The following is a 26,381-nucleotide window of genomic DNA, read 5'->3' as shown; positions in this document are numbered from 1 at the left end:
CCACATGCAAATCCTTGTTCATGAGAGTGAGTGCTCACAGGAATACCACATGGTCTTACCAAACGGAGCCTTTTATCTAGGTTAAGTCAAAGGGGCCATGTGGCTGCTTGTGACAGGTAACCCTTTATGTCGAAGGGGCCTGGAGTGGGTGTCCAGCTGCCTGATCTAGAGGCAAACTGATCAACTACGTGACATCTAGTAGAAGTGAAGAAAGAGTCATAACTCAAGCAGCTGTAAATAAGTATTAAAAAACTGGCATCCTGGCCTCTGTCCCTGTCGCTTGCCTGGGACTGCTCTCCAGGCAACCTTGTTCATGCTCACCAGGTGCCAGACCTTGAGCAAGGTATTCAGCTTGCCAAGCCTCAGTTTCCTCATCTGTAAAACAGTCATAACAATAAGATAAAATCTGTAGAGCACTACGCTGGGTGCCTGACACTTAGAAAGTTTGATAAATATTAGCTGTTGCTGTTTATCGTCATTGTTCCCCCTTATCTGTCTATCATGCAGTGTTATAAAGTTACATGAAGTTTTGATGCCTCAGGGAAAGAAGTTTTAGAAATGGAAGGGTGATTAGCTAGAGTCTCTCAGCCAGATGGGAGAAACTGATTAAATGGATCCAGTCATCCTGTATTCTAAAATTGGGAAGACCTAGCACCTTAGCAAGATTTATCTTTGCTCTCTACTCTTTGAGTTTTTTTTTTTTTTTTCTGACTTTAGCCTTGGATTTGGTGCCCCTTCAGCTGCTTTACAAAGTTGTCCCAGCTGTGCTCACTTAGCCCCAGGAGGTCCCGGAGTGATTTGCCTCCTGTTGCTTTCCCACCCAGGCCTTCGGCAGCCACACCATTTCTTCTGCTCTTCTCAGCTCTCCCCCCTGGAGAGGGCTTCTGCCCTGTAGGGACCAGTTTTAGTCCATGATGAATGCAGTCCTCTGCCCTGGGACATAACTGCTGCTTAAATCGGGCATTTATCCCCGCTTCTTGCACACTGACTGGCAGCTGGGTTATGAGTCAGAGGGTGTCAGATCTTGTCCCATTTTGTCACTTCCCCTTCTCATGACCTTGGTGAGTTCCATTAACTCGTTTTAGCTTTGTCCTCAGTAAAATGCCCCCTCTGCTGATAGCTGAGGGATAATGAAGAGCCCATATTCCTTAGAAAAAAGGCTTCATTCAAATACTGCCTTTTTTCCTTCTGCACCCATCTTAACATTGTCAGTGGATCTGTACCTAGGGACTTAGTCATATGACCTGAGTTTTTCAAAAAGTCCTCATCCTTGCTTCTTCCTAATCGGGCATTTGTACCTGCTGCTCACTTATTCCACCTCTCAAGTTAATAGGGACAAAGGAGAAGAGAGATTTTCTCAAGACACTTTCTCTCTGCTCATCTCAGAGCTAGGACATTTCATGATCAAAGTGACTCCAAGTCAACACTCCTATAGTGGTAGTTTTCTAGGCTGGGGTTTCCCCATAGCAGACTGTCTTGGGAGTAGGAGTGTTTTACAGCACAACATTGCCTCTTTGTATTCTATTTTGTCCCCATTTCTTTAACCTCCCTGGGGTCAGGGCAGTGCCCTCTCTTTGCTTCACACCTTCTCATTGCACATAGAAGAGCCCTCTGTCCCAATGGGGACCTAGAAATTTTGCCAACAAGCTATCCTTATTCCACAGTGGAGTCTGATTTTCAAAGGTTTCTTATTCACAAAAAACTCTGTCTATAGAAAGGAGATGGTTTCATCTCCCACAGTCCCTAGCAATAAAGAAAAATGGCCACCAGTCTGCTCTCAGTCCTCAGTAGCCCTGAGCAGAGGCTCTCTGTACAGACATTACCCTCATTCCCCTAGGACTGCATTAAAACTTCCTTATTTAGAAATGATGTTAAACAGTGTTAGTGTCCTAAATGAGTCAATAGTTTCTGAAAACAACCAACTTAGCTTGTGAGGAAATTGCTTCTTACTTATGAGATGTATTTACAGAGAAACTGTGGCTTAGATAACAGTATGTAAGGACTGGGGGTAGGAAGACGGCATTTTGGCCTTGGTCTCTGAATGAAAGCTTTTGCTATTGAATATAAATTCTCCCCAAACCAACCTTTAGATTTCCCCTTAAATAAACACTACTGTCCTAGGAGTGACACCCGCTTTTTTTCTGGGGGCTCCAGCCCCTGCTTTAGCTGCTGCCCTGGGAGCCCTTCCCTTCTAAGCATTTGTGAGCTGCCTGCCTCCACATCCTCCCAAATCTGGGATAATTAGTGCTTTCCCAGCTCTGATGATGATTTGTTGGTCCACAATTATGATTTATAAATAGGCCACAAATAAGAACACCAAGTAAGCTGAACTTCTGCTTTGGTCCATTCTGCATGGCAGTTCCTTTAATATGAGGCTACAGAAGGGAGTCTGGAGAGAGAGAAATGGGGGAGGGGAGTGGGGAGTTTCCTACAGCTCCTACTTGAAAATCTCACCCTCCTCCTTCCAGGGACCATCACAGTCAGCAAGGGGACCATCACAGTCAGCAAGGCGGGTAAGAGTTTGTAAACTGTAAATAGTGTTAGCATTTAAAATTCCTTAGAATCATACTGTCAAAACAGGAAGAACCATTAGCATTTCACTGGGCAGGAAGCTGAGACCTAAAAAAGTTAGGCAGCTCATACCAGGTCATTCTTAAGGCCTCCTGGGTTGCTTTGTTTGGGGCTGTGTTTAAAATTTCCCAGGACCTAATATCAATTTTAATTAAGGCATAGATAAAGAATTTCACTTTTTCTCATACTGATTTTACTTTTCCAACTGATATTTATTTACATCTTAAAAATCTTGGCTGGATGACTATTTTTCCCCAGATCATTTTGAACCAAACTCACCTTTTTTTTCCTGTACACCAAGAGCAGCCAGAGACACCATGAGGCCTGCTCTTGTTGAGTATTGTGCCAGGAAGAAAGACAAAGGATGGTGTTCCATCTTCCCTCCCAGGACACAGAGTCATTAAGGAAGCACAGGCCTGGCTTCCTGGGATGGTCCTGTGGACTGAAGCGGGCTCTCTTTCACAATTCTGCAGGCTTTGTGCCCATCTGCTGTCTGGGGCTGTCTCAGATCGGTCGCATGAATCTCGGGATGGACGCCAGTACTTTTAAGTTTTATACCATGTGTGGCCTCCAAGAGGGCTTTGAGCCTTTTGCTGTCAACATGAACCGAGATGTTGCAATGTGGTTCAGCAAGCGCCTTCCAACCTTTGTCAACGTGCCAAAGGATCATCCACATATAGAGGTACTGTTACACATTGTGGGTGGCCCTGGCAGGGCAGGAGGGCCAAGGCACTAAGCTCCCGCTAATGCTCCTGTCATCGGATAGCTGCTTACCTCAGTGCATGCCCTGGCTGCTTCCCAGCCACCCCCCTTGCTGGCCCTCAGGGCTATAGTTGCAAGCACCTTATTGGGGCGGCTCTGTGGTGGCCTATTATTGGCACCCACCTTGCAGATACAACCTTGCAGATCGAGCCCCAAGACTTTGAGCCCCTATGTCTTCTCCAGATGTTCCTATCCTGGTATTGACATAGCAGTACAGTGTCCAGAGACCTAAGATGTTGTTTTCCTGAAAAAGTTCGGTACCTATACTCAAGATGGTATGTCCTAAACACGATTCTGTTTTGCTCATAGATGTCCTTTATGCCCTGATTAATTTCTGCAGAATCATTTCTAACATTTAAAGCTGAGGTATAGTTGATTGTGCTGCTCCCATCTTACAGTGGGGAACTGAGAGGAGCCAGAGATTGTAAGAACTGTCTTAGGTTCTGGTTCTACATTTACTTGCCTCTGTTTTGCCCATGCCCACCATGTTTTTTAGGGGGAAAGCTGATGGAAAATCAGATCAGCTTCACTGAAGCATTAGATCCCTTGGCTTGCATCTACCAAACTATAAATTCTCTAACTTATCTTCCAATCTAAATTCAGAAAGCATCAATTCTTAGTCCCCCATTTTTCCCCACAGTCTTAAACAGTAGAGACATTTATTTCTCTGGTTCTTATCTGTCCATTGCTCTAGAAAGCTGGCTCATAAACTTTTGGAGATCATGAACCCCTTTGACAAACTGACAGAATCTAGAGACCCTCCACTTAGAAAAATATACAAACTGCATAAAAATATTTTATCACACAGACACCAGTTTAGGAAGCATTCTATGGAATGCAGGGAGAAATGCTTAAATCATAAGAAAATTATTATACATCTCAGTTTACTTCCTCTGCACCCCCTCCCCTGCCCCTGACAACACATAACATTTTAAAAATCCAGTTTTGATCTTTCCTACTCTAACTCTGCCCTTTGCAATGCTTGTGCCCTGGTGCTGGGAGTGTCCCCCATACTTAGGGAGCCCCAGAGAGCCTGGTGCTCAGGCCGACTGTGGCAGAGAATGGGAAACATGCTGAGTGGGAGACAAAACTCTGCAAGGGAACTGTGACATCACTTTCCGTGCTGTGGGCTTTCTGGTTTCCTCTCCCTTAGATGTTCTCATGTCTGCTGACATGGGAAACCTTTGGAAAGATCCTCTTCTTTAGCCCACTGAAAGGTCAGCCATGGTGGACACCACATTGCATCATCCGCATACTGCCTCCTGTCTTATACCTGTTCTCCACCCTTGACCCAGCAGAGAATCCAATGGGCATGTTTCTAAATCTCTAATTTTTCTAGCCAGAGGCAGATCTGTCATTTTCAATAGGGCAGAGCCCACATAATGATGAGAGTAGTGATTACATTATCTCGGGTAACAACTTTTATAGTTTGCAGAAAGCCATGCCATATGCAATGTCAATGAGGGAAGGAAGGACAAGGTCAAGGTCGGGTCCTCAGATGTGTCAGGTAAGGACCCATGATGATTCCAGGTTGTGAGGATCGATGGCACCATGGACAGCCCTCCATGCCTCAAGGTGACCCACAAGACATTTGGCACACAGAATAGCAATGCCAACATGATCTACTGCCGTCTGAGCATGCCCGTCGAGTGCCACTCCTCCTTCAGCCACAGCCCCTGTCTGGACAGTGATGCTTTCCAGAAAAGGTGAGGGCAAGGCCACCAGCACTCAGAGGTGCTCATTATGTCTGCTGTAAAGCTGGCTTTCCATCTGTTTGTTTCTTACTCCACCTCAGCACAGCTACAACTCTCTGGCTAGGGTTGTCTCTGCCTTCAGCCAGGTAAAGCAATGAGGATGTGTTTGTACACTTGTGTGCACGCACATGCACATGTGTGCACCCACAATGCATAACTGAGGCCCAATCATGCTAAACAGGGTCCTATCTAATGGAAAAGTTTCTGCTCTTCTTTAGCCCTCGGTCCCTAGCCTCCATGCAATGTACAATTCATATGTTTTTAGAGTAAAAGAAATATAAGTACCTGAGAGAATGCAATCATTGTTGCTTTTGCGTGAAATGAGAAGCTTCTGAAAGCAAATACTGCCTTCTTTGCATTAACTATGGCTGCTGTCCATCCCAGCAGCTGTGTGACTCATAAGTAATGTGATATCTTCCTCCCTGCTAAGGAGTTTATTTCTTGCTGTTTGCCTTTTCTTTAATGTCTACTTTAAATCATCGATACATGTCTGCCTGTCTGGAGCCATCTTATCCAGGTTTTTTCTAGAGTTTTACCATCTACCAAGCTTTAAATAAGCAGAGCTTCTTGAGAGCATAGGATAATGCATTTAGAGGAATTTCTGTCTATATTATTATGAGCTCCCCAACGTCCCCCTAGCTTTGACTTACCATCTGGGCTGAGGGACAAGAGTTGAAAGTCACAAGCTGGCTTGTGGTAGCAGGTTATAAATGAACAAGTCCCAAGATCAGTTGGGGTCACTCATGTAGAGGAAATAATTTTCTAAACTTACCTTCATCATCAAAGGTAGATCGATTCCCTGTCAGAACTGTGGAATTCTCTGTTCAGCTGAATAATTAAAACGTGGATTATCCCCCTACCCCCACAGGAAACAGATGCAAGAAATACTCTCTCATACAACAACAGTAAGTAAATGTGTTCAATTACAGTTTTAATTATTTGATTCTTCACATGCCTGCTAATACGCCCCTTATAGCCAAGATCTGTCTAGAGATCCTCTTTAATTGCCAATTACTCTTTTAATATCCATCTTGATGCTTCCAGAACATATCTCTGGCATTTCTCAAGTGGGATAAAAAAAGTTAATTATTCAGTACAAAACAGAGGCTCTGCCTGGAGCTCCTAATTGGGCACCATTGTGTACCTGTTGCCCACTTGCCACCACCGACCCAGCATGGCCTGTCTGATTGAAAGAAACACCACCAGAGAAGAGGGGCTTAATGTAATCCATTTGTTTGCTCTTTTATGTAAACGTCTGCGAATAAACTCTCCCATCTCTCTGAGCGGTGCCAGGAGTCATGTTGAAAGCAATCGAATGAGAAGCAGCTGCAGGGAAGCAGCCCAGAAGGTGGAATCTACATGTGGCCCCTTTCTTATAGTTAAACGGTGCAGAAAACAACACTTTCTGATTTTTCCTCCTCTTAACTATTTTTAGCACCTGACAAAATACATTTCTTTGGAAGAAATGCATGTCACCCTACAAACCTGAATTCAAACCTACAAACAAAGTTATCCTACAAACCTGAATTCATAGGTTAACTGTCATCAGGAGTAGGATTGTTGCTGCAGTGTGTCACACACTTACGATGTGCAGGACACTGCGCTGGGCACCTTCCCTCTTAATTCCCACAGCAGCCCTGGGAGACGGAAAATGCTGTACATTCTGAGGCACAGAGGACACAAATGGCAGTAGTTACCAGGGGCAAGATTCAAGTTTATCTTGTTGACATTCTTGTCTTCTGATCAAAAAATATGATGGATTATAAACAAAAGTAACTTGATTAAGAATAAAGGTGCTCAATTTCATAAAGAAAATAATGAAGCAGTAACTTACCCCCATGCTTCAGTTATTCATATAAATAGTGTCACACTTCAGAAATTGCCAAGATGCCCAGAGAGAATGGCTGCAGCTCTCAGCGCTGCCTGTCATTGGGCCTGATGACCACCCAAAGCACATTGGGCTACAGTGTGGAGTTTTTGTGGGGTTTTTTTCAGCATCTTTTTCAGGAATTTCTAAAAAAGTACCTTGGACTTCCCTGTAGAAGTGGGAAGTATAGCAGGAGCTCTCTGTCCCTCAGCTGTTGTGTCTCTGAGGGCAAGGATGGTGCACAGCTCTCCCCTCCCAGCCCTGGCACCCAGGAGAGCATTTGGGTCCTGGGCTGACCATTCTGAATGGCTTCCCCTGATTTCATCAGAAGCATCTTCTGGGCAAAGGGTGGTAGATTAAGAGCGTTATTCTCCAAGTGCTAAAGTACAATAGGAAAAGGAAAAATAAGCAAGTCAGCCCTTCCTCTGAGTCTAGAGTACAGGTCCATACACCTTTAAAACAGTGTGTGCTTTTTAAGAAAAGAGAGCCAAATGGGCTGCTGGGTTACTTCTGCCTGTCAAGCCTGTTCCCCCAGCTGGGGGGCCACTCACCACCCCTTGTGGTTTCTCCCCAGCAGTGCTACTACGCAGTCCGCGTCTTTGCTGGCCAGGACCCCTCCTGCATCTGGGTCGGATGGGTCACTCCGGACTATCACTTGTACAGTGACAAGTTTGACCGGAGTAAAAACTGTGCAGTGACTGTTACTCTAGGGGATGAAAGAGGCCGGGTCCACGAAAGGTAAGGGGGCTCCTCACAGCCCCCAGCAGTCTTTTGTCCCTTTACCCCCACCCCACAAAAGAAGCTAACATTCCAGCATCTATAAAAAAGAGAAAATGAAGCAAACTTAAAAACCCTAAGTAAATTAAATAGGGGGTACTATAGTAGGGGAAATGTCATTAGTGAAAATGGGGGAATTTCATCATGTATCTGAAAGATGACCCAGGGATGGGAGATCCAGATGGACAGCTGGAGGGCGGGGGGTCCGGGCTCCCTCCCAGACTCTTCTCCATGATGTCTGGATGATCCCCAATTTCTACATCTGAACAAGAGAGAGAGAAATCCCTGGGTGCTTGAGAGAAGTCAGTTCATAAGCAAAAACATGCACCACGTCACACAGCAGCTGATCAGCTCAGCTCTCCTTAAGAGTTGCTAACAGCTGAGTTTATAATGAACATAAAAGAGACATAATAGGCTTATCAGTTATAACCACCAGATAGAAATTAGAGCTCACAGGAAAACGTGTTTTAGGCACACCCACGCCCGTGCATGGTCCACTGGCACTGTAGCGGCCAGAGAATGAATCCTTGGCCAGCTCTGCCCCAGAGGTGAGCCAGGAGACCATGCTTCTTTCTGCCTACGTAGGATCTTAAAGTCTCCCCCATACAGAGGTGTATAGAGATGTAGGAAGTTCATCATGCTGACCTTTATCCCTACAAAGTCCCGAGTGCTTTGCAATCGGTGCTGTTTGGATGCCGTTGGCTCATCAGAGACTCTTGGTCAGAGGTCAGTTACATTTGCTTTGTCATGGGGAACCATTGTGGGCAGGGGGTTAAGAGCAGAGACTCTGGAAGCAAATTGCCTAGGTTTTAAACTGGGTTCCTGTACTTACCAGAGGCATGACTTTGGACCAGTCACTTAAGCTCCCTGGGCCTCAATTTCCTTACTTTTTAGTTCCAATCTCTTTGAATGTTGTGAGGATTAAGAACAGCATCTTGACCCAAGCATTCAATAAACATTACTGTTGTTACTATTACTGAGTGTCTCTGCTGTGACAGGGCCCAGAATAGATGCTATTAACTACATCTGGTTAGGTCAGAAAGGGAAGTGTGCAAAGGCAACTGGCCAGTCCAGCTTTTGCTCCTTAGCCAGAAAACCAAAAGGCATACGTGCCCAGGCCAGTTGGGTTTATTGCTCTGGTTTGCTGACTCTGCCACACCAGACAGATTACTTGATTTATCTGAGCCTCGGTGATCACATTTATTTTTAAAATTAACTGACACACTGGCTCCTCAAATAAAACAGGAGTAGTAGGTGTCCAGTAGGCAGTAGGTGTTTGGTAATTCTTAGTTCTTTGTCTTAGGTAATAAGAAATAAACACAGAATCCATTTTCAGATGTTTTTCAGGCATCTAAATTTGGGCTCTAAAATAAGAACAAAGCATGACATTTAACATTCCCACAGCTCCAGTACATTATTAATTGAATTCTGTAGTTGTCAATGTACTTAGTACTCTAATCACTGAAAAGCAGTAGTAACACGGCTGCAGTTTAACCTTTATGAACATGTATGGCTACAATTCTTTGGAAGGGGCAGCTCACACTGGCCCTGCCTCAGGGGCATTCCTGCTGAGAACCTGTCCTAATTGGTGCCCCAGGAGAATGGGGAAGAGAGGACGTGGGCATACACTTACAAAGGGGATTTCCAATCGGGGGCGAAGGCGATACACTTCTAGAGCTGGATAGAAACCTGGAAAATTCTATTCAAACCATTGGCTTTCCAGGTCAAATCGGATTGACTTTAGGATGTTTCAAGGGGCTGTTCCAGCATCAGTATAGCATCTCTTTCTTGTTTAGCCTGAGAAAAATCACTTTGTGTTACTTTAAACAACAGAGTCCCTCGGACGACGTGCATCAGGCCGTGGTTAGGAGGTCAAACGAGATGCCTCTTGCCTGTAGCCATTGTGAAGTGCTTGAGAATCACCTCTGCCACTGGGCCATTTCTCCAGAAGCCACCCAGGATTTTAAATCTGACAGTTAAGGAATCAGGCTTTGGAGACCTAAAGGCTTTTTGGATGCTCTAGTTGGCTTTTAAATATAAAATTGGGGATTGGTAGATAGCTATCTGAGAAAGGCACCCAAGTTGGTAATTAGTGAAGAGTTCAGGGGGCAAAAACCTCCAGGGAGCTGGGGGAGCAGAGTTGTACAGGTCAGGGGGCAGGAGGGCATCAGAGACCAACTTGGCCCACTTTGCATGCCTCCCCAGGCCCAGGCCTGCCATCCTAAGGAATGTGGGCCTGGGTTTTCAAGTGTCTGAGGCTTTTGTCCTGATACCAGCCTGGGTCTCTGAACCCAGATTTGTATTCCTGCCTCTTACACCAAATCCCTACTTAAGTCTGCTTATGGTAACCATCCCCTTTGTGCCTCCATTCGCCATCTCTAAGGTGGGAATACCACCATCCTCATTATCTGTTCCAGAAAGGGGAATTGACATTGAGCTGGGTAACAGTCACCTGAACCACAGTGCTCTTTAGACTGAAGTAGCCTGAGAGATTTCCATATCTAAACTGGGTGGTTTGAGTCTGAGGAAAACTGGGTTGAAGCTGAATTAATTTATTTGAGGGAAAAATTATGAGGGCTGCCTGGAAAGCTTCATTGGAAGTTTCTGGGGCATTTCACTCCTGAGTTGTGATTGCAAACTGCCCCGGCGCAGATTCTGTGTCTTCTTTTTGGCTCCTAGTGTGAAGCGCAGCAACTGCTACATGGTCTGGGGTGGGGATGCTGTGGCCACTTCCCAAAGATCAAGCCGGAGCAATGTGGACCTGGAGATTGGCTGCCTCATGGACCTGGCGATGGGCATGCTGTCTTTCTCAGCTAATGGGAGAGAACTCGGCACCTGCTACCAGGTAGGGGCAGCTTCTGGGGCTGAGACAGCAGTGCCCATACCCCCCACCCCTGATGCTAATGTTTCTGCTCCTTGTTCTCCATATTCAGCATCCCCAGCACAGCGTGTGGGGTTGATAAACCCACATGGTGCACAAGTCACTAGGAAAACAGACAAGAACAAAGTGACTTCATTTTGTTCAGATGGGAAAATTGGGGGGAATATGTTTATTGATTGATCAGATATGCTGGTCATCTTTCTAGAAGATAAGAAGGGTTTTCTTTGGTGATGGGCTCTAAAAGGTTGTTGATTTGTCCCATAAATATTTCTTGTGCAACTTTTATGTTACCCAAGGTGTATACAGTGCAAAGTTTAGAAAGCTAACAGAGATACTTCTTACTTTTAAAAATTTATATGCTCAAAATATAGACCCCTAAAAACTGATTAATTTACCAGGGAGTATTCCTTTCACAAAAAGGCTATTCTCATACTCTATGGATTCCTGTAGGACCTTTAAAAATGCATTCATATAAATAATGTGTCTCTCTATTTCATTGACTGTGAAATATGATATAACTACTTGAGAAAACCACCAGTTGTACACATGTAGGTTTACTTGTCATTAAACACAAGAAGCCTGATCACCTTTAAGCAGGATTCTCATCTCTGATAGCCAGGTAAGTTTTGGGAAATGCCACATACTGTATCCTCCTTTTGAAGTTTGCAGTGACCAATACCACAGAACAACTTTGAGAAATACTGTGTGAAAAAAACTTGTCTAACCACACATGTATCATGATTTAACCAGGAAAAGTATTTTTTTTTTTAAGAAATTAGTAGTATTATAAGTCTAGGGTTCTACAAAGCATACTTGGGAAAGGCTAAATTAAGTAGGGAAATTGCTGTATTAAACCTTGTGGACACTCCAAGGGTAGAATGGAGAGTCTCAGATAGGTGTGGCCAGAAGGAAGAGCTCACTTCCATTGAGAGTGGTCAGGAAAGTGTTCATTACAGAGAAATGTTGACTTTGAAGCAAAAAAAGAATTCTTCCATGTGAAGAGAAAACATACTAGGTTGAAAGAATGGCACAAGGAACATTTTGGAGACAGGGAAGCATAAGGTATGTTTGAGGGACAACAGACAGAATAGTAAGGGCCTTTATGGTTAGTGGTGAGAAATTCATGTGGGAAGATGGGGTGGTATTGGTAGGAAATGAGCTACTAAAGGTTTCCAACCAGAACAATGATGTGCAGTGTTTAAGGGAGCTTAGCTAACTACAGCAGATAAAAAGCATCCCACTTCTGTGTCAGTAAAAAAAAACCCGGATTCCAGAATCAGCCCCATGTTAAAGCCTCCAGGCCAAAAAGCCTCTTGGCAGCCATTTGTCTAGCCTATGGTTGGAGAGATGACACCTGGAGGGAAGAGAGAGAGTAACCACCCCAAATCTGAAATGTTCGGTGACCGAGAACAAATGGACCAAAGCCGTACGGGGGTCTGCGGCAGTGTGCTGGCATGGAGGCAGCCACCTCCTCCACACACCTCCTGCAGAGCGTGACAGTCTGGGGGCCTTCCTCCTCTTCCTGGGGAAAATGGAATCATCACCCCCACACAGTAGGCTCGGTCCCACAGCCACTGCTCCCAGAAAGAGGCCTTTGCGAAACCAGGCTTTGAGGCAAAAAATAAAGTATTCTTCTTCTAGTACTTTCTCATGATTCCACCTTCTCCCCAGGCCCCTGAGAAGATGCTTATATACATTACCACTGCCCTTCAAAATCCATTAGCTTTTTCCCATTAACTTTAGAAATGAGTGTGACTGAAGGGTCCTCCCTAAGCTGCAGAGAGCTTTAAAGCATCTAATAGCTTTTAAGGCTAGCTGGGCTTCGGAGATCCCTAAATAAATAAATAAATAACCCATGGCCTTCCCGGCACCGGTGACTTCCCTGCCTCCACAAAGCACAGGATGCTTTGGCGATTCAATCCCACCTTTCACGGCAGTTCCTGGATGCACTGGGTTGGTCAGTTGTCATCTCTAAGCTGCATGCAGGCACCTACCTCCCCAGACACCATCCTCTACTCCGTGCTTGTAAATCCTGATTACTGTGCCCCACGGAACCTGAGGAACATGGTGGTTAATGGGGAGCATGCCAGGCTCTGTGCAGGGGGCCCTCTGGAGGCTCGTTCTCAGGCAGCCAGCCCCCTCCTTATCCAGGCAAGGCACTGACGTGTCCAGCCCTGCATCTGGCCTCCCAGCAGTGGGATAATTGGTATTCTGCAGCTGTAGCCATTTTCATTCTTCAATTATCTTGAGAGGAGCAGGGCAGCAATATTTACACACTGGCTTTCTGTTCAGAAAGGACCAGTAACCAAATAATGAGAGAAGGATTTCTTCAATGTTTCTAGACCTCCCTATTAAATATTGCTATGCAATTTGAAAACCTTTTTCTGTCCCATTAATGTAATCATGGGAGAAATGAGAAATGAAATGTGTGTTTGAGAGATACTCCTCAGTTATTGCCATCCCAGCCATACTGCTCTCAGAACAGGCAGCTCCAAGATTCGGATTTACAAGAGGGGCTAGCTTTCAATTTAGACTGGTTCCTATGCCCTGACCTTCACACGTGATCTGAAATAGAATGTCTGTTATTGCAAAGACAAGGTAGATTAACTACTGATAAAAGGTACCTTAAATACAAAAGGAAAAAGGTCCATGGTGTTTCATGGCAGCCTCAGATCTGGGCTCACTACTCATTCCATTAGGATGTAAGCTTCCCATCCAGAACAGAAGCTCCCTGAGGGCAAAGGCTATCTCTCATGTCCTCTGCTGTGTTGCCTATGCACAAAACAGTAACTGGCACTTAGCAATTGCTCACTAAGTATTGTCAAACAGACTGCCTTGGCCTGGAAGCCACTGTATGAGTTTTTAATTGCTAACTAAAAAGTTACCACAAAATTAGCAGCTTAAAACAACATACACTGATCATTTCACAGTTCTGTAGGTTTGACTGGCTACTCTGCTCAGGGTCTCACAATGCCCAAATCTAGGTGTCAGCTGAGCTGGGCTGACTGTCTGGTGGTTCTGGGAGAAATCCACTAAGCTTATTATTATCATGTGGTCAGGATCCAATATGGTTGTAGGCTGGAGTTCTGAGGTCCCTGTTTCCTTGCCAGCCATCAGTCAGGGTCATTCTCAGCTCCCACAGGTGCCCATGTTCCTTCTCACTCGGCCCCTTGCATCTTCAAAGCCCACAAAGGCACATCCTGTTTTTCTCATGCTTCTAGTCTGACTCTCCCTTTCCCCCAGCAAGAGAAAACACCTGCTTTTTAAGGACTCATGTGATTAGGCCCACAAGGATAATCTGTCTTAAGGTCAACTGGTTAGTAGCCTTACATCTGCAGAATCCCTTTTGCCACATAATATACATGCTCACTGGAGTCACATGACTGAAGGGTCATGAAGGTCATCTTATTACATCTCCAGTTGCCTTTTTTACCCTCTTGTACACCCATCATGAACCCACACTTATGTTTTCATCTCATTTTAGTGGTTGAAGAGAAATTTCCATTGTTCACCCTGGTGGGAGTGTGCACTGCATGGAAGAAATAAACCTCCCTCAGGGCATCCTGAAGGCTTTCAGGGGACCTCCTCTCTGTAGAAAGATTTGAGGGTGGGGGGCCTGGCATTTGGTTAGGTGGTTGATGAAGTTTGCAGAGACCAGTCCTAAAGGGCCTGAAAATGAGCCCCCTTTTCAGCCTGTCTGCACTCTTTCCTGGTGGGACTTAGTGCAGCACATGCTGAATGCACTTCTCTCCCCTTGAGCACAGGCTCATGGGCTTCCTGCTGGTGCAGGGGAAGTTTTCCCAGCCACCAGGACTCTACTTCCTAAAGGTTGCAATGATTTGAGGGTTGAAAGTTGTTCTGGATGTCACATATTAGATATTTGAGAAAGATGGGGACCAGCCCAGGGATGGCCAAAGTCAAAACAACCTCAAACTGAATTTCCTATTTGTGTCTCTCCCTGCTGTAAACTCAGAGCCTGGCACAAAGCATATAATAGGCACTGAATAGTTATTTGTTGAATGTCCTTTACAAAGCCTATTTCAGACATAGCCATGCAGTTCTAGCAGTCCCATCCCCACATTTTGGCTTTTCAGGCCTTTATCCCCTCATATCATCCATGGGTACCTGAATCCAAATGTTTGTACTTGACACACGAGCCCACTGCCATGTGCTGAAATGACCACATGCTCAGTGCAAACCCGGGTGCAGCCAATCTGGCCTGTTTCACCATGTGCAAATCATAGCACTGACCAGGCAATCTTTTAAGTCACTTACAGCCATAAAGATATGTGTTTTTATCAATCTTATGTCTAAACTGCATTGATGAAGTTAATTAAAAGAAGCTTGTAAAAAAGACTCTGACAGAAGGAAAACTCACTGTATTCATTTTCTGTTGCTGTATAACACATCACCAGAAACTTAGTGACTCAAAACAGTATACGTTTATTGTCTAACAGGTTCCATGGGTCAGGAGTCAGGGCACAGCTTAGCTGGTCCTCTGTGCAGTCTCACCAGGCTGCAATCAAGATGGAACCAGAATGCATTCTTTTCTGGGGCTCAGGGTCCTTTTCCAAGTACATGGGCTGTTGGCAGGATTCAGTCACTTGCATTTGTAGATCTGAGGCTCCATTTCTCCCTGGCTCCAGCCAGGGACCGCTCCCAGTCCCATGATAACCCCTGGAATTTTTTTCCCCCAAATACCCCTCACAACCCAGCTGCTTACTTTTCCAAGGCCAACTGGAGAATCTTCTCTTCATTATGCTGAGATAGAGTCTTTTATAATGTAGCCTATTCAAGGGAGTAACAGTTACTTCACCTTTGCCATATTCTTTATGCTGGGAACAAGGCTTGGGTCCTAGGGAAGGGAATTATCCAAGTGGGTGACTCAATGGCAACCTGTAGGGAATGCCCACAACACCCACCATGCCCTAATTATAAGAGAATTGCCAGAATTTCCTAAAGCCTGAATTTACTTTAAGGCAAAGGACATTGGTTGGTAGAATTAAAGTCCCATTTCTTCTTCCATGGTCTTCCAAGTCTGATCACAAGCCCTGCGTCAGAGTGAGCACTTGATAAGTAGAGCCCCTAACGTCATTGAATCAACAAACCCACACACCTCACCTAAGGTGGCACCTAGGAGAGAGTCAGTGAGTCCCGCACCATTTAATGTAAGAACTAGAATAATAAAGAGTGAGAAAGTGAGGGGGAGAAGTCCAGAGAACCAAGGGCAAAGGAAGGGTTTTGAGAACAGGAGGCAGCCTCTATGTGATTCTGGGGAAGCTCCTCCCGGTGTCTGCCTATACAGCAGTCCATTGCAGGCGGTCTCGCCTCTGTGGGACGGACATTTGGCAATCTCTGAAGACATTTTTTGGCTGTCAGGACTGTGGTGGGGGTGGGTAGAGGCAAGAGATGCCACTAAATATCCTGCAGTGCTCATGACATCCCCATGACAGAGTGTTGTTACCCAGCCCAAAATGTCAGCAGAGCAGAGGCAGAGAAGTCCTGCTGGGAGAGCCCCCTGGGCTTGCCGGTGCAATGGTCCTTTGCCTTCAGAAATAATCCCATGCCAGGCATCCCCGCACTCCAGGGAGAGCTGGCACGTCCCACTGTTTGGTGACCGATGGCTCGCATCGGTGGCCCACCTGTGGCCGTCCTCCTGAGCAGTGGAGAGTGACCAGCCAGCTAGCTGTCCTCTCTCTGCTGGCGTTAGGATGGAGGTGTTGACTAAAACACCCGGTGCCGGTGCCTTAGCCATCTACGAGTCAGTGATACTGGCTGTGCCTCTCCCTTTGTTTTGGTTTCCAGGTGGAACCCAATACCAAAGTGTTTCCAGCCGTTTTCCTGCAGCCGACAAGCACTTCTTTGTTTCAGTTTGAACTTGGGAAGCTGAAGGTATTGTCTGTCCCTCAACCGATGGCTCTGACCAGGGAAGGCAGTATTGACCATTGGGGGGGAAATCCTAGGCCTCAGAAAATGGGATTCTGTCACCACTTGCTTCTCATACACCCCCCAGGCCCCTACACCTGCCTGAGAAAGTCATATGATGTAACATAGGTTCTTACTTTTCCCTTCTTCCACCTGTATTGGGAGCTGAAAGAATTAATTAATGCTCATATAATCCATTATGCAAAGTCTTAATTAAGGCTGGTAAGAGATACATTGGTCTCTCTTTAATTTATACTAACTATGTTGGTCATCGTGGGCCAGGTGCCTTATCCAGCAGCTGAGAATCTCTGTATGGCCCATGTGTTTTCCTCTCTCACGCCTTCCCTCCATGTCCCAGAATGCGATGCCCCTGTCAGCTGCCATATTTAAGAGTGAAGAGAAGAACCCAGTCCCACAGTGTCCCCCTCGGCTGGATGTCCAGACCATCCAGCCTGTGCTGTGGAGCCGCATGCCCAACAGCTTCCTGAAGGTGGAGATGGAGCGGGTGAGCGAGCGCCATGGCTGGGCGGTGCAGTGCCTGGAGCCCCTACAGATGATGGCGCTCCACATCCCTGAGGAGAACAGGTAGTGGAGGAGCCCGTAGAGGAAGGGCAGGCTGGGAGGCTGGTGAGGCAGGACCCAGCAAGCCCAGGAGGGAGGGAGGGAGGAGCATTCTCATTGGCTAAGGACCCTGCTCTGTCCCATCATGACTACCCATTTCCCTAAAGCCTCAGTGTCCCTTCATTTCTTTCTCCACTTTCATTTTTCACTCAATAAACAGCAGGATAGTCACTACTTATGCCTGCAAAAGGGCCTTCACTATAGCTACTAGTGCCTGTAGTCAGGAATTTCCATGCTTTAATTAAAGACTGTAGGGAGCCCCTGAAATATATGTCACTGGTGGCAAGAACGGGGAGAATGAGTCAGGCCTTGCTTGCTTAGAGAGCCAAGAATCAGGCTCCTGGTCTCCTCTTGTTAAGAGCTACTCTTGGGTTATGGAACTACATTCAGTCCCAGTGCTATCACTTTCTGCTGTGTGGCCTTGGAAAAGTTACTCATGTACTCTGGGCCTTAGTTTCCTCATTGCTACAGTAAAATAAATGCTCACCCAAAGGTTTTCTAGGAGAAAAAAGTGAGATCGCGTAGGAAGAGTCAAGTGTGTTTTCTGTATGTAGTAAGAAATTTTTATTATTATGGGTACTATCACCCCCTGATCTCATGGACTAAAAATGTAAAGTAATGAGGAGTGGATGGAGATATTGACACCTACATAGCTCCCATTTAGGTATTCCCTGGGTCAGGGGCAGCAGCAAGACAGGCAAGTGTAGGGAAGGAGCAGAAATGGCCAGGAGTCCAGTAAACCAGGTGAATCAATGGCAAAGGGTCCTCAGAATCCCCAGTGGGGAGCAAGGCAATGGAACATCTAGGCAAGGATGAGAGCCCATGCCCTGTGCCTCCCACAGGTGAGGGAACAGCACAGAAGCCAATAGACCCTAAAGGCGGGTAGGAGGAAGTAAACTGATGATGTCACTGACCTCAGTTTGGACAGTATTTCTTCTCTGGACAAGAGTGCAGGTGCATTTGGGGAAAGCCTCATGGATGCTGGGAGAGTGGAGATGATACAGGTGCTGCAGGTGGTAGATTAGAGGACTTCACCTACATATCCTGAGGGGCTCTTACCTCCAGAAACAGAATATCCCCTTGAACCAAATAAGAGAACCAGCTCATCTCTGTCGTATACCTGAATACTTTTTGGTTTTCCAGTTTAGGGTTTTTCTCTAATCAGGAGGACTTTCATAAAAGGCATAAGCCATGTCTTTTAAGTCTCACAGACTCTTGAGACCCTTGTAGTTAGAAAAGGAGAATAATTAGGACCTGGGGTATGTACCAGAACTGGGATTGGAATCACCTGTAAAAGAAAGCGTGGGAGAGACTCCTCCATCCTTCTACCCCCTGGGAATTCAGAGAGCAAGAACCCTGATGAATTCTGGCACTTTCTTCCTCAATGGAGTGGCTGATTACTTGTCCCATTCTCAGGTGTGTGGATATCCTGGAGCTCTGTGAGAGGGAGGACCTGATGTGGTTCCATTACCACACGCTGAGACTCTATAGTGCCGTGTGTGCCCTGGGAAACAGCCGAGTGGCTTATGCGCTGTGCAGCCATGTGGACCTCTCCCAGCTCTTCTACACCATTGACAACAAGTACCTCCCCGGCCTCCTTCGGTCTGGTTTCTATGACCTGCTCATCAGCATCCACCTGGCCAGTGCTAAGGAAAGGAAGCTAATGATGAAGAATGAGTACATCATCCCCATCACCAGCACCACCAGGAGAATCTGCCTGTATCCAGATGAGTCCAAGAGGCATGGGCTGCCCGGGGTGGGCCTGAGAACATGCCTCAAACCAGGGTTCAGGTTCTCCACCCCTTGCTATGTCATGACCAGTGAGGAGCACCAGAAGCAGAGCCCAGAGATTCCCTTGGAGATTCTCAAGACCAAGGCGCTAAGCATGCTGACGGAGGCAGTGCAGTGCAGTGGGGCTCACATCCGGGACCCTGTCGGGGGGTCAGTGGAGTTCCAGTTTGTGCCTGTGCTGAAACTCATTGGAACCCTGCTAGTCATGGGGGTGTTTGATGATGACGACGTCCGGCAGATCCTCCTCCTGATTGATCCCTCTGTGTTTGGCGAGCACTGTGGGGAGACAGAGGAGGGAGCAGAGAAGGAGGAGGTGACCCAGGTGGAGGAGAAGGCAGTGGAGGCTGGAGAAAAGGCCAGCAAGGAGGCTCCAGTCAAAGGCTTGTTGCAGACCCGATTGCCAGAGTCTGTCAAGCTACAGGTAACTCAGGCCAGCAAAGATCCTGGCCTTGAAAAGAGCTGGAGAGGGCAACAGGGCAGCCTGGTGGTAGGGCTGGGACAGTGGGTACTGGCCTAAACCTGAAGTGTAGCAGATAGAGATCAATTGATTGATCATTGGTCATGCTTTTTTCTACTATGGTGTATATGCCTAAGTCAGAATGAAAATATTAACCTTCATCAGTAAGGAATGTGCTTTAGAATTGTTTTCCTGGTACCAGTGATGAATTTGGACCTCAAGGGTTCCTTTGGGAGACCCCATCTGGAGAAGGGAGGGGCCTCTGGTGGTGGAGTAGGCCAAAAGGCAGCCACACACCCACTGCCTGCTCTCACTCAGTGCCTCTGGTCATGGGGCTGATGCTCACCTGTAGCACTGGCTCTCAAAGCTGCCATCTGAGCTAAGGAAAAAAATCTTGCTCACTTACAGCTGCCCCCTTGGCACCACCTGGGAAACCTCAATGTTTCCTAAAACATAGTCTTACTAGATGTAAGTGAGCATCAGTGGTGCACTGAAGATGGTAACTTTTTCTGGGCACTGAGAAAAGAGACATGAAAATTAATAGAGCAGAATAGTCAATCCTACTCAGTGAGCCTGGCTCAGGCATCCTTCAGCCACTTACAAGCTAATCCTGCCAAGTCAGCAGCCCATCAAAGCCTTAGCCTTAAGATTTGTAAATGTGGGTGATAATATAATAAAATATAATATTGAAGGGTATTTTATAATATACAGCATGATGTACAATTTAGCATAAATGTATTATAATAATCTGCAGTTGAAGCTGTTTTATCAAGTGTGATGATAGGATTGGTAGGTGGTCAGTTTATCAAAATGTTGAATATAGAGAAGCATAAAAATGTTTACAAATATGCCAAAGATGTCTTATTAAAACATATGAATGTGCTATCCTGATGTGGAGCGAAGACCTTTAACATGAGTACCTGACTGGCTTGCAGGGTCCTCTATTTTGCATAGATGGCACCTGTCACACACCATATATGATGATCAGCTGGGGGTTCTTTAAGATATTTTGCAGATTTAAAGGTAATTGGAAAGCAACTTGAGTGCTGAATGTTTCTAGATTTATATGAGTTCCCCAAATTTTTTGTAGTTGTCTAACTCACACTCAATTTTTAGCATTGAAAAAAAAAAACTTGGCCTTTCACAAATGGTCCCTAGTCACCCAGCTTAGTTTTCCTAATGCATTGGCTCACGTGATTTTAAATTAAATGTGCTTATAATCCCATGTGCGACAGGCATATGCTGTGGGTCCTAGTTCCTCTGATGGGAGCAGAGGTGTATGGATATGCCAGAGGCCATTCCTGTAGGTTAAGAATACGGACCACCAGAGGCATGTTGTCTGTGCCCAGATGGACTGGACAGTGTCTTTTAGTCACATGAGGGATTAAGCAGAGGAGGGTTAAGAGAACTTCTGCTTTAATAAAAAATAATCAGGAATGCACTAAGGACTAAAGGAGATGGTATGTGCTTGGCAAAGTGTCTGACAAATAAGAGTTCAATAAGTTATGGCCATTGTTTTTCTTATTAGTACGTGTTCCAATAGTGATAAGATTAGTAATAATAACAACACCAAAGAACTATCACAGAAAAACAGTGCCAATGAACAAAAACAATGAAAGACTGGGGGGTGGGGGAACAGAAGTATTGATTTCCCATGGTCCAGAGCTCCCCAGTACAATTCAGTGGTGCTTTCTGTACTGAGTTTAGAGCTGTGGGAGAACACTGTTTTAGAAATGTTCTACTCCCCCTCTGCAGGCAGATTTACTGTGTCTTCATAGAGTTCATCACCTGGTGTTCTGCTGGCCTTTGTGATGAAGAGCTGGCCTCTGGATTTAGGCTGACTTGGATACAAGTAATAGCTCTGTGGTTACTATGTTACCCTGGACAAGTTACTTAAATTGCCTGAGTCCCATTGTTACCCTCTGTAAAATGGGGATGGTCACTGCTTCACCAGTCTATGAAGTATTATTATATTAGCATGTATATACACTTATGTTGCAGATGTGTGAACTCCTCAGCTATCTCTGTGACTGTGAGCTGCAGCACCGAGTGGAGGCCATTGTGGCATTTGGTGACATTTATGTCTCCAAGCTCCAGGCAAATCAGAAGTTCCGCTACAATGAGCTCATGCAGGCCCTGAACATGTCGGCAGCCCTGACTGCCCGGAAGACCAGAGAGTTCCGTTCACCCCCACAGGAGCAGGTGAGAACCCCCTCTGGAGCCTGCATCCCATTCCTGGGGAAGAACTTGAACCCTACAAAGCAAAGCACATGAAACCTTTGTGTGCCCGGAGCAGCCATGCTCGCTGATGGACATCAAATGAGCTGGCACCAGGAGTCAGGCCTGGTCCTGTGCTCGGGACACTGAGGAGCATCTGCTGATTATCTCGGGTGGGAAAATAACTCATCTGCAACTACACATAGGGTAGTATGTCCTCTCCTCCCACACTCCTTCCTGCCTATGTCCCCATCACTGAACCAAAGACCAGATCACTCTCAGGATCCACCCTTTGCCCAGCAAGGACCCCCTGCTTAGAGGAATTTCTGCCCTGTCTTCCCAGAAGTCACTCTTCTCTATCAGAGATCAGGGGAATATGGTCAATGTTTTCCTACTTATGAAAGTGGGTACCCAGGCCTCCTTACCTAAGTGCCCAAACCCCTTTCCCAGTGACTGAGACCCTCACAAAGCCTCCCAGCCAGGAAGGCTGGGGAACAGGATAAGTGAGTGAGGCTCCCCTTCTGTGCGGGGTTGTGTTAATCTCTGCAGTGCCCCATCTTGTCATCAGCTTGCGCAGATGGGAAGGCAGCTTTGAAAAGACTAGAAATCCTTCTGAGAGACTTCCAAATAAGGGAGGGACATCTTGCAAAATAATAGTTTCCATTTGTCCTGCTGCTCAGCTGCCTACGTAAATCCTACAGGCTGCTTGGCCACAGCTTTCTGAGCGCTCAAAGGAGAAGATAGATCTCTCAGTGAAGAAATTAGTTTTCTTTCTCTGAACAAGATCTTTGGATCTTATCTATATTTAATAAGCAGCCTACCTATAAATTGTTAGTATAATTACTACCATCCTAGATTAATGGCACAACTTGGTCCAAGTACTTTCCTAACCTATTTTATAGAAAATAGATATTTATATTGGCTTAAAAAATGAACTGTATATCTTGGCTTTCAAAAGATGCATTTGAATGATACTGGCCTTAAAAAGAGCAGGCAAAGCTTATCATCTCTTTACCGGGGGCAAAATGAGAACAGTGGGCAGAGTTAACTTGTGCCTTGCTGAGAAAAAAGGGAGAGCCCGAGTTATTCTTGAAGGCTTTATAAATGTTGTCAGGCTTCTGTTAGACTTGTAATAGGGATGGACTTTCCCCGCTGGGCAAATGCCAACTCACTGTGAATAATGGGAAGGGAGAATGATGTGGTAATTAGAACACTGGTGTTGGCTTCAGACCATGGCCCCTGTTCTGGCTTTACCATCACTCACTGTGTGGTCTGGTCTCAGGCACGTTACCTCTCCATGTCTCAGTTTCTTCAGCCACAAAATGTACATAATGCCTGTGGGTTCTTGTGAGGATCCCATGAGATAATTCGCTTAGGTTGTCTAGCAGCATACCTGTCATGTAATAAACATGCTATAAATTCTACAAGCAATCAAAAGTTTTAGTGTTAGACATATTTGCATTTGCCTCCTGCCATGTTTTATGACCTCCTGTCAGTGACCCAGTAAGGAGAGTTTCTGTAGGTTTTCTCGCATCTCCTTAACTCAGCGAGGACTGCACTGTCCACCTAACTGTCCTCATGAATGTAGTTCATGATCCTGGCTCCTGGAAGGGCCATGTTAGCCCCCACCCTTCCTTTCCCCATTCTGCCTTCTGGCCTCCACTTCTGCCATCCCCAGGGCCTTCCATCACTTCCTCCTTAATTTCTGAACAGTCCTTTGAACAATCATTTGAGACTCATTTCAGAAGTCATAACTCAAGAAATTCTTCCCTGATGTGTTAGATCAGTGATTCCTGAGAAGGAAGACCTCAGACTCCTGGGAAGAGCTTAATGAAACACAGATTGCTGGTCCCACTCTAGGGCTTCTAAGCCAGGTGGTTTAGGGTGAGACCTAAGAATTTATATTTTCAGCAAGTTTCCAGAAGAGAAGGGATACTAACCTCTGTCAAACTCAGCTATCCCTCGGTCACCCCTCCAGAGAATTCATTTCAAGAAGGAATCTATCCATAGACCTCTCTAAATAATTAGGAATTTAACTCCAACAAAGGAGGATTTAGATTAATTGCAAGGTATAGCAATGCAAAATCAGTTGGAAAACAAGATGCATAAGAATAAGAATTTTACAACAGTGATATGATTACCTCATTCTTCTATTACCTTTGAGAAGAAAAATGGAGGTTTTTCAGCCCAATATCCATAGTACCTAGATGAAAAAAGCATACATGGGGGTTGTGACTAAGAACAAAAGTAGGCAAAGCTGCAATTAGTCCAGTAGTTATTGGCAAATTAGCCAAGCCTAGTTAGCAAGCCTTTCACTTTGAAAAGGACTTCACTAAAGGGTGCGCCTGGCAGCAGACAGCTCACTCCCCTTTTCGTTTTATGTCTTGCAAGCTGGTGGGCCACTGCTTCCGAAGTGTTCCACTGAGGGAAAGATCTTTCAGTAAATAAATCAGTTTTCTGACTCTGAAATCAGATCTTCAGATCTTATTTTTATTTAATAAACAAGCTATCTGTATATATTGATACACAAGTTAACACTGTGGAACAGCCACAAAAATTATTTTTCCAACCTGTTTTATGGATGTTATTTTGTTGCAAACAATACCTCTACCTACTTCCAAAAAATTGTTTGCAGTAGAAACTTTAAATAAGGATATCCTTAATATATTAAACATGTTTATGGCTTAATATAAGAGATTGCAAATTTTTTACCATACAAATCCTAAACAGAAAGAAAAAATACCCTTCTTCCTAGTGTTTGGGTTACCCTGAGTGAGGCAGCAAAGATTACCTCTGGTTATTGGTTCAGTCCCTCCAGATATTCATTAACCTGGGGTCATGGGTCTGTGGGTAGAATTCCTACCTCTAGGAATCTGCATGGGAAATGAATGACCGCTTTTTTTAAATCAACTTTTATCAGCTCTTTTTTTCTTTATCTACTCTGATAGCATTTCTTTTAATCATAGGTATAGGCAGCAAAGCCAGTACCTATTTTGTCAGCAACAGAAATTGCACATTTTTTCATGTCATAGTGGTTATCATAGCTTGAAATATCATTTCCATTCCTCACTACTTCAATAACACTTTGGAGATAAGACCTGCCACTAGATCTTTCTATTTATTTGTTATCCGAGCTAATAAACAAGTACTTATGTTACTGTATCACAAATTTTTTATTACCATCTTGGTAACTAGGTATTAATATAATTGTTTCTCTCTGTATTTTATGTATTTAAAATACTAACTTGAGAAAGAACCTATGGATCTCACCAGACTGTCAGAGTCCTTCATGGCATAAAAACAGTTAAAAATCCCTGAGAAAAAAAATATAAAAGAAAAGATGATAATTGACTGCAAAACAGAGAACTTATATGCCCCAAAAAATCCTGTAAACAAAATTAAGAGCTCACTAAAAACTGGGAAATATATTTGGAGCATATGTTATGAAAGCTAATGGCCTAGAGATGTGCAAAATACTCACTAATGAATTTTTAAAAGAAAATTACCTATAAGAAAAATGGAGGAAGAATGTGACGAAAAATTTATAAAATACAAAATAAAAATGGTCCTTATGTGCTGAAAAAGTTCAACCTCACCAATTAAATGCAAATTAAAGTACCAGGGTACAGCATTTTTCACCCATTAAATTGAAAACTATTTGAAAATGTGTTAACTCTCATTACTGTAATGGAGATGGTAAAGTAATACACACTCTTGTATAAATTTGTTAATAACACAAATTTTTCTGAGCTTTCTGGAGAGCAATTTGGCAGTTTATATCAAAAGCCATTAAAATGTGCAAACCTTTTGATCCAGTCATTTCAATTTAAGGAGTTTATACTAAGAAAATGATCAGAGATGTGAACAAAAATTATGTGAAAGGAAATTCAAATCAACTTTAAAGGACAAAAAATTGAAACAACTTAAGTATAACATCATTAATTTTACATAAATTTCTTTTTATCCATATGACAAAATGCAGAGTACCTATTAAAAATCAGGTTAAGAAAGTAAGAAAGTGCTCAAGATAAACAGTTAAGTGGAAAAATTAAGTTTCAAATAAGTTTATCTAGTGTATGATCTCAACCTGCATGCCTTAAGCCTGGAAGATATTAACTAAAATATTAACAGTGGTTATCTGTGGGGGATGGAATCTCAGTACATTTTCTTCTTGAGGTATTTCCAAATTTTGTGCAACTAGTAAATTACCATTTTACTAAGAAAAAAAAGTGAAAGCTACATGTAAATGTTGGCCATCTGTACCAAGAAAAAATTGAGCTAAATAAAATTTGAGAAGAATGTTAGGTGTCTGTTTAAGGCAGGATCTGAATTCTTCGGCCTGACATTAAGAACCAACTAACCGTTCTTTTTTGTCTCTCAAAGATCAACATGCTTCTTAACTTTCAACTGGGAGAGAATTGCCCCTGCCCAGGTGAGATCCGGGAGGAGCTGTATGACTTCCATGAGGACCTCCTTATCCACTGTGGTGAGCTTCTGCCTGCAAGCTTTGGCCAAGACGAGTCTGTTTCTCTTTCTTGCATTAGAAGCTGGTGGTGGGTGGGAAATTAGTTTTCTATTTAAAATTAAAATGCTGATTGTTCAGGAAATGGTTCTTTCCAAGCTACTTGGGTCAGAGAAGTTAGAGGAAGGAATCCTGGCATATGTGACTGAAACTCCTACCTAGAAGAAACTCTGCTGAGAACGAAGAGAGGAAACTCTCTGGAGAAGAAAAGAAAAGAGCTGATCTTTGCATATACC

The 26,381-nt window shown here is 44.6% G+C and overlaps 1 protein-coding gene across 3 annotated transcripts in view; it reads left to right on the top strand.

Moving 5' to 3' along the window:
• Positions 1 to 26,381, top strand: part of RYR3 (ryanodine receptor 3) — a 506,091-nt gene that overhangs the window by 324,953 nt on the left and 154,757 nt on the right. For all 3 annotated transcript variants that reach the window (XM_036998427.2, XM_036998418.2, XM_036998420.2), the window contains exons 28-37: positions 3,045 to 3,253; positions 4,864 to 5,039; positions 5,956 to 5,992; positions 7,529 to 7,692; positions 10,411 to 10,576; positions 16,418 to 16,504; positions 16,896 to 17,122; positions 18,575 to 19,370; positions 21,408 to 21,608; positions 26,007 to 26,109. In XM_036998427.2, the coding sequence (XP_036854322.2) occupies positions 3,045 to 3,253; positions 4,864 to 5,039; positions 5,956 to 5,992; positions 7,529 to 7,692; positions 10,411 to 10,576; positions 16,418 to 16,504; positions 16,896 to 17,122; positions 18,575 to 19,370; positions 21,408 to 21,608; positions 26,007 to 26,109 (2,166 nt within the window). The remainder of the gene's footprint in view (positions 1 to 3,044; positions 3,254 to 4,863; positions 5,040 to 5,955; positions 5,993 to 7,528; positions 7,693 to 10,410; positions 10,577 to 16,417; positions 16,505 to 16,895; positions 17,123 to 18,574; positions 19,371 to 21,407; positions 21,609 to 26,006; positions 26,110 to 26,381) is intronic.

Source organism: Manis javanica, chromosome 8 (genome assembly GCF_040802235.1).
Source record: "Manis javanica isolate MJ-LG chromosome 8, MJ_LKY, whole genome shotgun sequence".
Classification (NCBI taxonomy): Eukaryota; Metazoa; Chordata; class Mammalia; order Pholidota; family Manidae; genus Manis; species Manis javanica.
The sequence above is the reverse complement of the archived record's forward strand: the minus strand, read 5'-3'. Positions and strand labels throughout refer to the sequence as shown.